Source organism: Pezoporus flaviventris, unplaced genomic scaffold, assembly GCF_033815535.1.
Source record: "Pezoporus flaviventris isolate CSIRO_AGI_PZ_B2104156 unplaced genomic scaffold, CSIRO_AGI_Pfla_v1 ptg000007l, whole genome shotgun sequence".
NCBI lineage: Eukaryota > Metazoa > Chordata > Aves > Psittaciformes > Psittacidae > Pezoporus > Pezoporus flaviventris.
The window spans coordinates 87,649,497-87,661,844 of record NW_026892555.1 but is presented as its reverse complement, the minus strand read 5'-3'; the positions used below and the strand labels follow the sequence as shown (position 1 = coordinate 87,661,844).

Here is a 12,348-nt window from a genome sequence, read left to right as displayed (position 1 = left end):
ATCCACTGAGTGTTTAGAAAGCTTCAGCTAAGACAGCAGCATGAAGAACTCAGCATATCTATACATGCCCTTGAGAAACAAAAAGCAGCATTAGCATATTGTGTGCTATTTACCAGCTGTATGATGGCACTACTACTTTTAGGCCACGTCTTTGCCTAAGCTGTGAGCATCAACCAAGTGAGCATCATGGATCAAAAACGCGAGTTTTAGCTCTGGCTAAGCCCACACACCAGATTCCCCTGTTTGGTTTTTTTTTTTTACAGCTAGAGACATTTCCCCAAATGCTGACAATCTGCTGTTAATGAATAAGCCTATTTTTAAAAGAGGGGAGAAAAGAAAGAGGAAAAAACCTGCTGACCCTGAGAGAGGGTTCTACAGTTTGCTGGTTTCAGCATGCTGAACTAGAACAGGTTGAGCAGGTTAGGTACTAGGGGGAGAAAAGGTAAAGCTGGAAGACATACATTAAAGGTGGAACAACAGTAACCACAAATGCAGTTTGAGAGAGCTCTTTACCTCATTCTCGTGGGCACTTGGCCCAGGAGTCTTTTCAAACAACGTGAGGAAGAGAGTGAACACATGTTCATCAGGGAAGCAATGCAGGTATTTCTGATGTGCATGCACAACAGGCTGAGCAAAGATTACCTTAACATACAAACTCTCCCAGCAAACTTTCTCACCACCAGCATTTTCTACACAGAATCACCCAACTGAAGTACAAGGTGGAAGATAAACCCCCAACTGAAATGCCAGGAAAACATGTTACTTGTTAACCTTGAGAGTTAACATCTCTGAAGAACCATGTTAATGTTGGGCTTACGGCAAAGGACTAAAAGCACCTCAACTCCCACATAGACTGCCTGGATTTTCTAGTGCTTGCTAAGTAAAGGCCTGTATTTATTTTTTAACTCTTCAAGGTGAGAAGGGGAGGTAACATCCCTGAGAATACTAGACCTTCAGCGGAGGTGATGTTCCTGAAAGGGTACTTATGCGGAAAGATCAAGGTCTTGCGCTGCCATGTGCTCTCTGGCTAGAGTCTAATCTGTCAAGTGGCTTGTGCTTATTTGAGCTGTGACAAGGGTAACAAAGCAGCACTAAGCTATGCTCAATACGCTCTGTTATGTGGAGATTTATGTTACTGCCCGTGAGGAGGGTGGTATTACTCTGCTGTGTCAGACCACCTTCCCCTCAGCACAAGTCGCACCAGAAACCTGAACTTACTGAGAGCAGCGTGTCCCCTTTTTTCACCTGCAGAAAACCAAGACAAAAATCCACTGCCTTACAAGGCACAAGATCCAACTTAGCTATTACTTAAAGGCAACACATGCAAAATCTAAGACCAAAAAGCACACTGAAGTCTCTCTCATGTTTAGGTACTGAATAGCTCTGGAGATGCAAGCATAATGTTCCTCATTGTGTACGCTTCAGTTCTCAAGAACAATGGAGCTAATTAAGGTCTGCGTATAAATCTTAACTCTGCACTTCCTTGCTTCGCTTGATTCTAATCAGATCTCAGCATTCGTGTTTTTGTGTTAACTTCCTTTGCTGTTCTTTAATGATAACTGAAGGGGGATACTGTCCAAGGCTACAAGCAGCATGTAACACATCTGAAACCATGGCATCTTCTTTCAGCTCTCACAGAGATACTGGGGCTCAAGAGCTCCTTCAGAGTCTCTACCACTGAAGACATCTACGGAGGGTGTTTTTGGAGCACTGTATTTATACATCATGTGAATTAAACAGAAGTTTATATAGTCTTTACAAAAAATGAGCAATCTACTCAGCAACAGTGGGACAGAAGAAAGATTCTGCCTGGGACCATTAAAAAACTAAAGTCCTCTAATTCTCATCAAAGACACTGAGAAACAGACTCTTGCTGCTGTACTGTTGCTGAAAAAGCCTGACCTTTTCTTTCTTTCCTTCTTTCCTTCCTCCTTGCCCCCACCCCAATCTTCTTCAGAACATGGGGATCCCAGCAGAATACCAAATGTTTACTCTGCATCTATCTGCTGATGCGAAAGAGACTAAAAAAAAACTTCCCCCCTTTCCCTATCCTCATTTACAAAATGCATCACCAAAATATAAGGAAAACTTTTAAATTGCAAAGAAAAACAAAACAGCTATCGCATCTCACCTGTCTCCTGCAACTACAGTCATCAATTACTAGAAGCAGAAATCAGTCCTTTATTTTTGTTATCCCTGTTCAAGAATTAGGTCACTTGCATTAGCAGAAGCTTATCTTTCACTAGCATGCTGACAGTGGTTAAATCACCCCCCATGTATAAGGAATGAATCTGAAGGCCTGTAATACAGGGTGCTACTTCATATTTAAGAGTACTGCCTACCAACTACTACATTGAAATACAAGCTCCTTAGGAAATGACCAAAGAGACATCTCTATTGTGCAAAACAATAAGAGAGGGCCTTTTCACACGTGTGAAGTGTCAATCATTTTCAGCATGGCGAGTTTGTTTTCAGCTTCAAGATCTTGTACGTTCAGTTTTTCAAAGCTACCCAGTCTTCAATACCAAATTTCCATTTGGCCACCTTTAAAACCACCAGAAACCAAACCACGTTGCGATTAAGGCTGTTCATCTCCTCTTCTGGAAGAAAAACAGCTCATCATCACATTTGGCTATGCTCTGCTTCCAAAAACTCCCATCTTAAGCAAATGCCAGACTGCACGTGCTAGACTGCAGAGATCCTATTTGTACTTAGAGGCTGGGCATTGTTACTGCACTGCACCCTACAAAGCACACACAATTTACTGGAAGCAGGCCAATGCCATAAATAACAGAGGAGCAATTCACAGGTGGAATGCAGGGAGAGGATGGATTCAGCCAGATCTTGAGGACACTCTGCCTACTGGGCATTTGCAAAGTCACAGGCAGCCCGCACGCATGCCTGATGATGAAACACAGACCAGTGTTAAAGAGAGTGGGGAAACCACTGGAGCATACGCATCTGTGCCTTTATCAGGATCCAACACTCCTCTTCCAAACAAGATGTCACAATCTCCTACAAGCATACACTTTTCATTTGCCAGTGAAGGTGGCCAGGTAAAACATCAAAATTCACAGGTTCCCCTCCAGCACATGCATTTTCTATCTTCCTCAAAAAAACCCACTCAGCAACATATATACACTCATAAAGTGACACTTAATAAAGACTCAATTTGAACATCAGATAATAAAGACTCAATTTGAACATCAGAATAGTACCATCCCCTGGTAATAGAAACAGCTGTTTGTCTCTCCACAGCAGATTAACAAGAGAAGCTTGGGAAAATTATCTAGCACTGAAAATGAGATTGAGAATGAAAGTGTTTTCTTAATTAAAAGAAGAAATACCTTCTTTGATAGGACCCTTTGTAAGCATGCTTCAAAGCATAGCTTCTGTGATCCAGATCTTCCAATTTGAGTTTCAAAGACTTCTGCATGTGGTTGTTGCATGTGGTGTTTTGCACGTGCCAAAAAAAAAAATAATAAAAGAAAAAAAAATCCCCAAACTTGGAGACCTGTTCCGGAGACAGTGCATGAACAGCCCACAAGTACCTAAGTAGGATGTAAATAAAAGGCCATTGTGAAGGATTTTGCTAGGCATGAGGTAAGGAATGGAGAAAGAGAAAGAAGATTGGTGCATGTGATATTTTGGTTCCATGTGAAACAGTTGTCATTACCACACTCATATGGACATCCTGGCAAACACCAGCTACTGACACTGCAGCTTCATTTACCAAACTGGGGAAACTGTGGCTCTAATACCTTTATTAGCCCCTCACTCTTTTCAGACTTGCCAGAGGGCCTTTAATAGCTGCCCACTGGAAACTGGCAGCAAGATCATTCCTCATCTCCCTTCTGGCATTTATATTCTATAACATTTTCAAGTTCCATGGAGAGCATGTCTTTGGCAGGGAAGAAAATGTGATTTTAAAGTGATAGGCACGGACCATCCTCAGTCACAGGAACGGAAAAAGAGCTGCTGGCAAAGTCTCCTACCCCCAAAGGAAACCCTTCTGGAGCAAGTGGAGGCATCGCCCTTCCCCCTGAAGCTTGCTTTATGTTCTGCTGGAATGCAACACAGTAAGTCAAGCAAAGTCTTTTCTCTACCTCAAGCATTAGCAAGGGCCCTTAAAAACCACCAACACCACTAAAACCCACAGCAGCAGCCTAACTCCCCTATCTGCATTTTGGGGAGATGCAGCTGTGGAGATGGAATAAGAGCCTTTCATCCTCCTATTTGGTGGCAGTCTTGAGACCCAAAAGGCTCCTCAGAGCTGCCACTATTCACAGACAAACTCCCTAGGGAGCTACTGTGACTGTGACAGTACAGATGGAAAGCCTTTAGAAAGCCTTTAATAATTGCAACCTGTCACACACACTCCTTCCATATAGTTTATGTTCCTGCTCAAGAACTGATAATATTCAACTTCAATTTTCTGTGACCAAGAAGAAGCCACAGTGCCTGTGTCTCTAGTGTGAAAGTGTAAGGATTAGCATATCCTAAGTGCAGACTTTCTTATGTACTGATTATTACAGAACCTTTAGAACTAAAAATTACTATGATCTCTTTACTCCAAATTCCTAAAAACCACTGAGAAAATACCACAACCTTCTCACCCCAGATCATTCCCTGATTCTAGAGAACACTTGTTATTTCCAAGAAAACTTGCTCTTTCCAGTACTGGTCAAAGAGAAATCTCTGTAAAAGATTCAGCATCATCTCCAGCTTTGCCCCTCCTGAGCAACTCATGTCCCGATACCAGATGCTGAAGGATCCTCATTACTGTGCCAGGTTGCAACAACCCTCCCCAAACAGCAGGAGCAGCACTGATATGGAAGCAGTTAGCTTGACGGCACATTCGGAAGAATGAGAACACCAGCTTTTTGCTGGTGACATTGAGCACTCTCCAGAGACCTTTGCTCTCTCCAACTGTCCACACAGGCCGCTCCTGAGCAGTCTGGCAGTTGTATGAGAGTTTTCTGGGATGCCCTGGGCTCTCCGTTCCCTGTTGAAAATCCTGGCCAAGAGCCACCATGGTCACAAAAGGAAGCAGGTTTTAGCCTCTTTTTTCTGAATGGTGCTGCACAAGAGAACCTTCCCCCTCCACCCCTGTCTGCCCATTCAACTTGACTTGTTGACAAGGAGCCAAGGAATACAACAAAAAGAAATCGGACTTTATGTGAGAGGCTATGACTCACTTACAAATGAAGTGTTGCATGCATTGTGGGAATCTGTAAGGGCGGCATCAGTTTCACAGGTGAAGAGTGCATGCAACACCCCAGCACAGCTAAACTAACTCAGAGAAGATATAGGCAGAAAATAGTATTTTCATTCCACAAAGAGTCTGGCTTCTGAAAAAAAGTTTTGCCGTCATGAAAAAGAGCCAAAGATAAGAACTCTGGAAGTGGTTATCCATTATCTATTATCCATGAATAAAGCAAGAGTGGAGAAAAATTACTTTCAGTTGAGATGATGGGCACTTGAGAGTGTAGCAACTTTGGTATTTTCTAACCCAAAAAAACAACCAAGACTTGTCTCCTTCCCGCCTCTGCTCAGCTGAATGTCTAATGACCTGGCTCCTATGAGGTGGAAAAATGGGTCAGAAATTTCATCCTGTAGTGGAAGCAAGAAGCACTCCTGTGGCACAATATTGCTCTGGACAAAACCATTTCATTGGATTTTTTCCCCTAAAAGATCTTTTAAAAATCTGGATTAAAAAAAAGTATAGACAGTTAAATAGGAGCTAAAACAAGGCAGAGGGGCAGAAAAAGAAGAGAGGATGTGCCTAGCATGTGCCTGCACATCTTTCCCCCTATTCAGGCACTGGCTGACTAACTTCTCCCTCACTCCTCTCCTATGCAACTGAGCATATGTGGTGGAAATGCAGCAATACTTGGGAGGCTCCTGCAGGACCTTCACAAGGTATGTTGATTCTTCACCAGCACATTTACAACTTTCTGCTAACCCTAGAAAATCTCTCTCTGACCCCACACTCTGTGCAATGCTCCAGGGATACCACCATGCTGGCTACCAGGGGCATGTTAGAAATCTTATTCTTTGCTGTTTTGGGCATATATCTGTCACTACTTAGATACTGTAGAACAAAAACAGTGAACAATAAAGGAACTGTGCCCAAAAGCAAAGAAAGATGGAGTTGTAGTATCATCCAGCTGTCACAGAAGAACAGACATGGCACCACCACAAGCAAGGCCTGCAGGAGTTGCACACAAGGAAGGACCTGGCAAGCAGGTCCTTGCTCCAGGATCTTGCGGCAGAAGCAGTTTTGAATGTGATGCGAAAGGCACTGGCAGGCCATTGGACCTAATGCTATTGCTAAGTTTGAGATGCCTATGAAAGAAGTTGATTCACACCATCTAGAAATACCTGTTTCAGAAGGAGGTATCCAGTGGGCAAAATAAGAACATCTTCCTTATGTGTGCATCATAGCACTAGATAACAAATTTCATTTCACTTTGCGTTTATCCTCATCTGCCTACTTGCACATTCATGCTTTCCTCTTCAGCAATAAGTTTTGTTACTATATTCTGCTATAGCAATAAGAAAAGTTTACTTACTGCAAAAAAATGGTGGCACAGTTCTGCCAATCCTAACCCTCCTTTAGCAAAACTAGCCTGTTTCAGTTTGCTCAGGATCTTGCCTGTCTAGGGTCATTTGCTGCAGTGCCACCAAGGTCAGTAACGGGTTTCTGCAGTGTCCCACCAAGCTACTGTGGTCAGGGCCGACTCTAGATGAGTTTTAAAGAGCAGACAGGAACCTAACAGATGAAAAGAAAAGGATGATTTTCCTTGCATGAGCTTAGGCTCTTCTTAGTGCAGACAGGAAATACAGCACTCCATCCTGATAACTTCAAGCAACACCTCATTAGGAGAAAAGATTAAAACCCAACAATCTTCTCATCAGAAGGCTCTGATAGGTATTTACTTCTTTTGGGTAAGTCACTGAACCTGGCCATTCTGGCAAATTTGCTACTAAAGTACAGTAAGAGTTGCTGTAAGGGGAAACCTGTGTAAGTGAAGGTGACTACATCAACATCTGATAGGCCTGGAGTCAAGTCTTAGGGGAAGACTCCTTTTCCAGCTTCTGGGAAAGGATGAGGAGATGTCTAGTGAGCAAAAAGCCAAAAACTCATGCAAGCAGTCCTTCAGCAAGCAGCCTAGGCTGAGGACCTGGACACAAGTGTCTGACTACCCCAGAGTCCCACTACTGGAACTCACCCTTGGGTGCCAACAGTGGCATCAGCTGCAACTCAGCAGCTACCCTGCCACGATCATGGCAGACAGAGTAATGACCCAGTCTGGCTTGCAACACCTCTGGTCAGATGAGTCAGACATGTGATTCATTCAGTGCTCAAGGCCAGTATCTCCTCCAAACATCTTTGTCTTTCCCTTCTCATTTTACATCTCTGTCTCCAGTTCTCCTAAATTCCAATCAAGTAAAAGTTAAATAAATACAGAATTCCAAAATTGCATTCCCTCCCATTTCTCCTCTGTTTTCATGTAACTGTTTAAGTTGGACAATACGATACAGAAAAGGTAAATCTGCAAGCAGCTATTGCCTCCTTTGCATGGCATTATCTTTCCCACTGTCATTGAAATCACCCTTTTCATTCCATCTGTAACACATTGCTTGAAAAATGACTAGTAATAATCAAGGAAACAAGATTTTTCCCTCCCACACAGAACCATCACTCTTGCAATCTTGTTTATAAGCGATATTCCTTTCCCCCACCTCTCTTGCTGTTTCTTTCTAGTTTGTAAGCTCTTTGATATGGGGACTACAGCTATGTGGGAATTCTCAAAGTCTTAATCAGCTCCAAGGTGTTCCACCCATGCAAATACATGAATACTGAATCGGTGGATGAGAGAGAGGAAGGAACATCCATGTAATTTAACATTTTGTTTCCCCAGTTGACTACTGTACATATTGTTACATCCCTATGAAGGGAACTACATGAAATTTTTTTGGCAACTTCGGTTACAGAGAATTTCATGGATCTACAGTACAGTAAGTTGTCTACAGTACAAGCAAGTACTGATGTATGCATTTAGAAACAAGATCAGTTACTCTGAAAAAGCATCTTCTTCATGACGGCTCCTGGATACCTAACTATATAACATGCAACAGCACCACAAATATTCCAGTACAACCACTTTCACCCATGATGGTGAAGCTGCAAAATGAGAAGCTTCTACATGGCTTGGCTATATATTTTTGTCCTCTGAGAAAAATCCATCCTACTTGTCAAAATAATAGTAATACTACTAATAAAACCAAAAAAGCATTACTCCTGGATATCTGTAGCAACCCTTGATAATATGTGAAGAGAGCTAGAAGACCTTTCTCAATTCTGACTTCCTCCAACAACTAAAGCATCCCAGTAGTTGCAGTGTGTGTGCGTGTCACACCACACTTGCAGATCACACACAGTCCACATTTTTTTCCCAAGTAAATGTCTTTGGTTAGTTTGCGAGTCCTTCCAAGGAAACAAAAGAGTTCCTGTCCTTTGATTCTTTCCAAACTCCTGGATCACAATCATCACTCACCTGTGCATGTTTCCATTGGTGGTGAAGGACTGTCCACATACTGAACATTTATAAGGCCTTTCACCTGAGTGCACCAGCATGTGGCGATCAAGGGAGCTCGCTGAGCTCAGAGACTTTCCACAGATGCTGCAGGAATGGTCTGTCCCTCCAGTGTCAGTGTTATGCTAGAGAAAGCAACGATTTTTTTTTCATTGAATGCCCCTTCTGAAGTGCCAGTAAAATATTAGTGACAACATTTGAAAAAGCAGCTTTAAAAAGCCACGAGGCACAACACCTTATATTAAGGTGTGCTCTGTATATACCACTCCTTCCCAGCCCTCCCCCCAACTCCACCCCTACCCTTCATTTTTAACTACTTAATGCACCAGCGTGAGCAGCTGTTTCATACAGCCTGCAATGCCTGCCACATGCAGCATTTCTGATGGATGTGCAGCAGAAGAGCTAGAAAGGGACTCAGAAACAACCCATCAGACTAATGGTACCTTGGGATACTTAGAGCTGTGCAGTGGCTTGGGGTTGGGTGAGCAGTTAAGGGGGAAAAAGGAAAGTAATTATGGCCATTAGCTGCTGTGCTATATGCACCACTCTTTCCTTTCTTGCATTCAGAGACTTAAAGATTTTTCCACATACAAAAACCCCCCAAAAACAAACAAACACAACAACCAAAAAATCCAGCCAGGAGAGTAAAAAATAAAATAAAATAATGGTTACAATACAGGAGGGAGAACTGAGGTAGTAAGGATCTTGTGGACTCACAGTGGTGAACCACAGCCTCAGCATCCAAAGCAGAACCTTCTGACACAGAAAAGGCCATACCTCCTTATTAGGCATGCATATACTTCAAGAGGAGTAAGAAAAGGCCTTTAGCTGACAAAAATGTACATTCCCTATTTAAAAAGTGTATTTTCAATTCTGCCTCCCAGGATTGTGAGGCAGAATTAAATGCTAGACCCTCTGAAGAACGGAGAGCCTTTCCTACACTGAGAAGACTTAAAAATTGTTCCTTCCTGCTTCTTAATTTGCATGATCAGTAATGAGATCTGTACTCAAAGAGGATAACAAAACAGGACTTGTGCCTCATGATGGAAGTGGTTTTCCGGATCCTTGGGATACCTTACACTATGCAGAACAGGACATACATCCTTGTTTGAGCTAAGATGGGGGTTAGTGCTGGGGAAGGAAGGGGAGTACCCACCTTGGGGTTCAGTTTGGGGGGGAAGGTTTAATAGAAAATACAAGGGGAAGGCTAAAATAAAAGCAAAAACAAAGTTATACTGGAAACATTTCTGGTTTGCTTATGAAATTGTTTTTTACCACTGCAAAATGCATCCTGGCAAACCAGACACTCTTACTAGCAGCCAGAAATCAAGAGCTAGTATTCTGCATACCTGACGAATGTGCATAGTTAGCTGGTGCTGTGTAGTGCAAATCTTTTCACACAGAGGACAGGTATAGGAAGACTTCTCCTCTTTTGTTTCCTGTGAACAAAACAAAAACAAAAATTCAGGCGGAATATTGACATAAAAGAACTCAAAAGCTGTTACTGCTGGCGATGGAAAAATCATCCATTGTAAGTATAAAAAGGCCACGGCTGCTGCTAACAAAATAACTTGTACATATATGTTTATCATCCTGCTACACCCCTCATGAAGTTTCAGAAACTTCTGAATTTATAATTAGGGCCATTTCAACTACTGCAGAAGTTCAGCAGCTACTTTAACAGCACACGGATACTCAGCAGTAGCAGTCTAGGACAGGAAGTGAAGACAATTATTGTGACCAGCTCAAACTGCCAGGAGAAATTTAGGTGAGCAGAAAGTAATCCCTGGAATACTGCCAGAATATGTGAGCAAGTGCCACTAATCTCCCCAAAAGATCTTTAATGAGCACAAATCTCAGGGACTTCAGGTTTTCCACCCTATCTCAACAGCAAGACACTAGCTCAGTGCCCTTCTCTAGGGGCTGTGTGTTCTGCTCTGTGGCTGACTCAGAAGGAAGAGTGGCGCTTATTGAATCACCAGCACCATTTCCCTTAGCATCCTGTGTTTCTCCCGGAAGCATCCCAGCCAGGCACACCAGCCAGGCCCAACCCTTCACAAGCTTGCAGGATCTGATGAGATCATAGCGAGAAAGAGGTGACAATGCAGGAGTGTACGTGACTCAAAATGAACACATTATGAACCCCATTATTCTCCACCCAGGTGAGAAGCAGGAGTAACCATCCTCAAACCACGAGTACAAACTATGAAGCCAATCCAAGAGCTCAGCCTGATTTAAGTATGCCCTTGGGACACCAAGCAAAGCCACCACTCTTTCAGCCAAGGATGAAGTGGCACTCTCGCAGGAACCAAAGGCATTTGCCTGAATTGTCTGCAAGGATGGCTACTGCGTGGCATAAAGGGTATTTTCACCACCTTACTAAGAAGCACAAGAACAGCTTCTGCACCAAAGCCATTATATTAAAAGCCACTGAAAATTAAATCTCAGCTTTCTGTAGAATGATGCAAATCTTCATCAGCTAGATAGAACCTGTTAATTGCCTGTTAACTACACTTCTGGTGACAAAGAGAGTACAAAAACCATCTCTGTGTGACTGATGGGAAAGTACAGCAATTATGCCAAAAGGACATGTTCAACTGGACCTCTTTGCTGGCTATTTTAAGTATCATTAGTAAAATCATGAAAACAAGCAAAAAATGAAGCTTTAGCTCTTTAGCAGTAGCTCTTTATTTGGGAGGGAGTTGATGGGTATGCATGTATCTATGCTTTTCCTCTCTCCACACAACTTTTTTCCCCCCTCTACCATCCCAAAAGTTATCAACTTGGAAACAACCACTTCCAGACTGTCAGACACAAGCGTTTGTGGTGAATACTGAGAATGACTAACCCAAGTCTCTGTGACAAATTATTTGGCATGTTCGGAGGAAAGATGCTGACACAGTGCTCTAGAAAGCATTTTTAAGTCTCAAAAAAGCAGTATTACTTCCTGTATGACTTGGGGAACCATGCTACAGAGACCCCAATTAAAATCTAATACCGTGTTTTCAAAAGCAGCACCAGGATAATTTTCTATTAACTTCAGTGACCTGTGGACATGGATGAAGAGTTATTTTCCCATTTTGCATGAAGTAAACAAAACTTGTGACTTCACCTCTAAAAGTACTGGGACTGAAACAATCAGGTTCTCCCACTCCTCCCTACCATTTCTCACGTACATCTTTTCTAACTCTATTTCAGGGCTCTCCATCCTAAAGGTAATCACTGTAGCCCATGCACACAGGCCAAGGCCTAATATACTATTTACTTGCAAAACATTAGAAAGCAAGCAAGAAAGGCTGCCATTATGAAGTTTGAACATCCCAAGAAATTTCCAGTTCATTACCTTAGTGCCCCCCATCCTGTTTATATACAAACATATAATTTGCACACATTCCATATTACTTATACAACTTCAATTTTACTATATGCCACCTTTCTGCGGAGTAATGTTTAGCTCCAATTACACTGCAACCCTGTTAAAGTTGGCTCAGGACAGAGAACAAACACACTGTGCTCCGTGAGGAAAATCCCTGCAGCTGTGCTGACAGTTTAGATGGTGTTTAATCCCCCGGGTATTTCTATGAAATTATCAACCTACTACTTTTATTATTTGCACACCCCCCCCCCCCCTTCCCAAGTGCTGCAGTTCTACATAGAATGCACTTGTTTCAAAGCCTGCTTTCTAGACTGCCTGCTCTTCAAATCAGCAAATTAACAGAATATAGAGTAATTACTGGTTCACCTT

At 42.5% G+C, this 12,348-nt stretch overlaps 2 protein-coding genes across 14 annotated transcripts in view; one reads left to right on the top strand and one right to left on the bottom strand.

Moving 5' to 3' along the window:
* The window catches only part of RREB1 (ras responsive element binding protein 1), a 123,859-nt gene that overhangs the window by 49,647 nt on the left and 61,864 nt on the right, over positions 1-12,348 (bottom strand). For all 13 annotated transcript variants that reach the window (XM_061449410.1, XM_061449421.1, XM_061449415.1 and 10 more), the window contains 2 exons: positions 9,953-10,042; positions 8,565-8,728 (listed from right to left, as the gene is read on the bottom strand). In XM_061449410.1, the coding sequence (XP_061305394.1) occupies positions 8,565-8,728; positions 9,953-10,042 (254 nt within the window). The remainder of the gene's footprint in view (positions 1-8,564; positions 8,729-9,952; positions 10,043-12,348) is intronic.
* Positions 1-12,348, top strand: part of SSR1 (signal sequence receptor subunit 1) — a 109,200-nt gene that overhangs the window by 73,838 nt on the left and 23,014 nt on the right. The gene's annotated exons all lie outside the window — the stretch shown is intronic.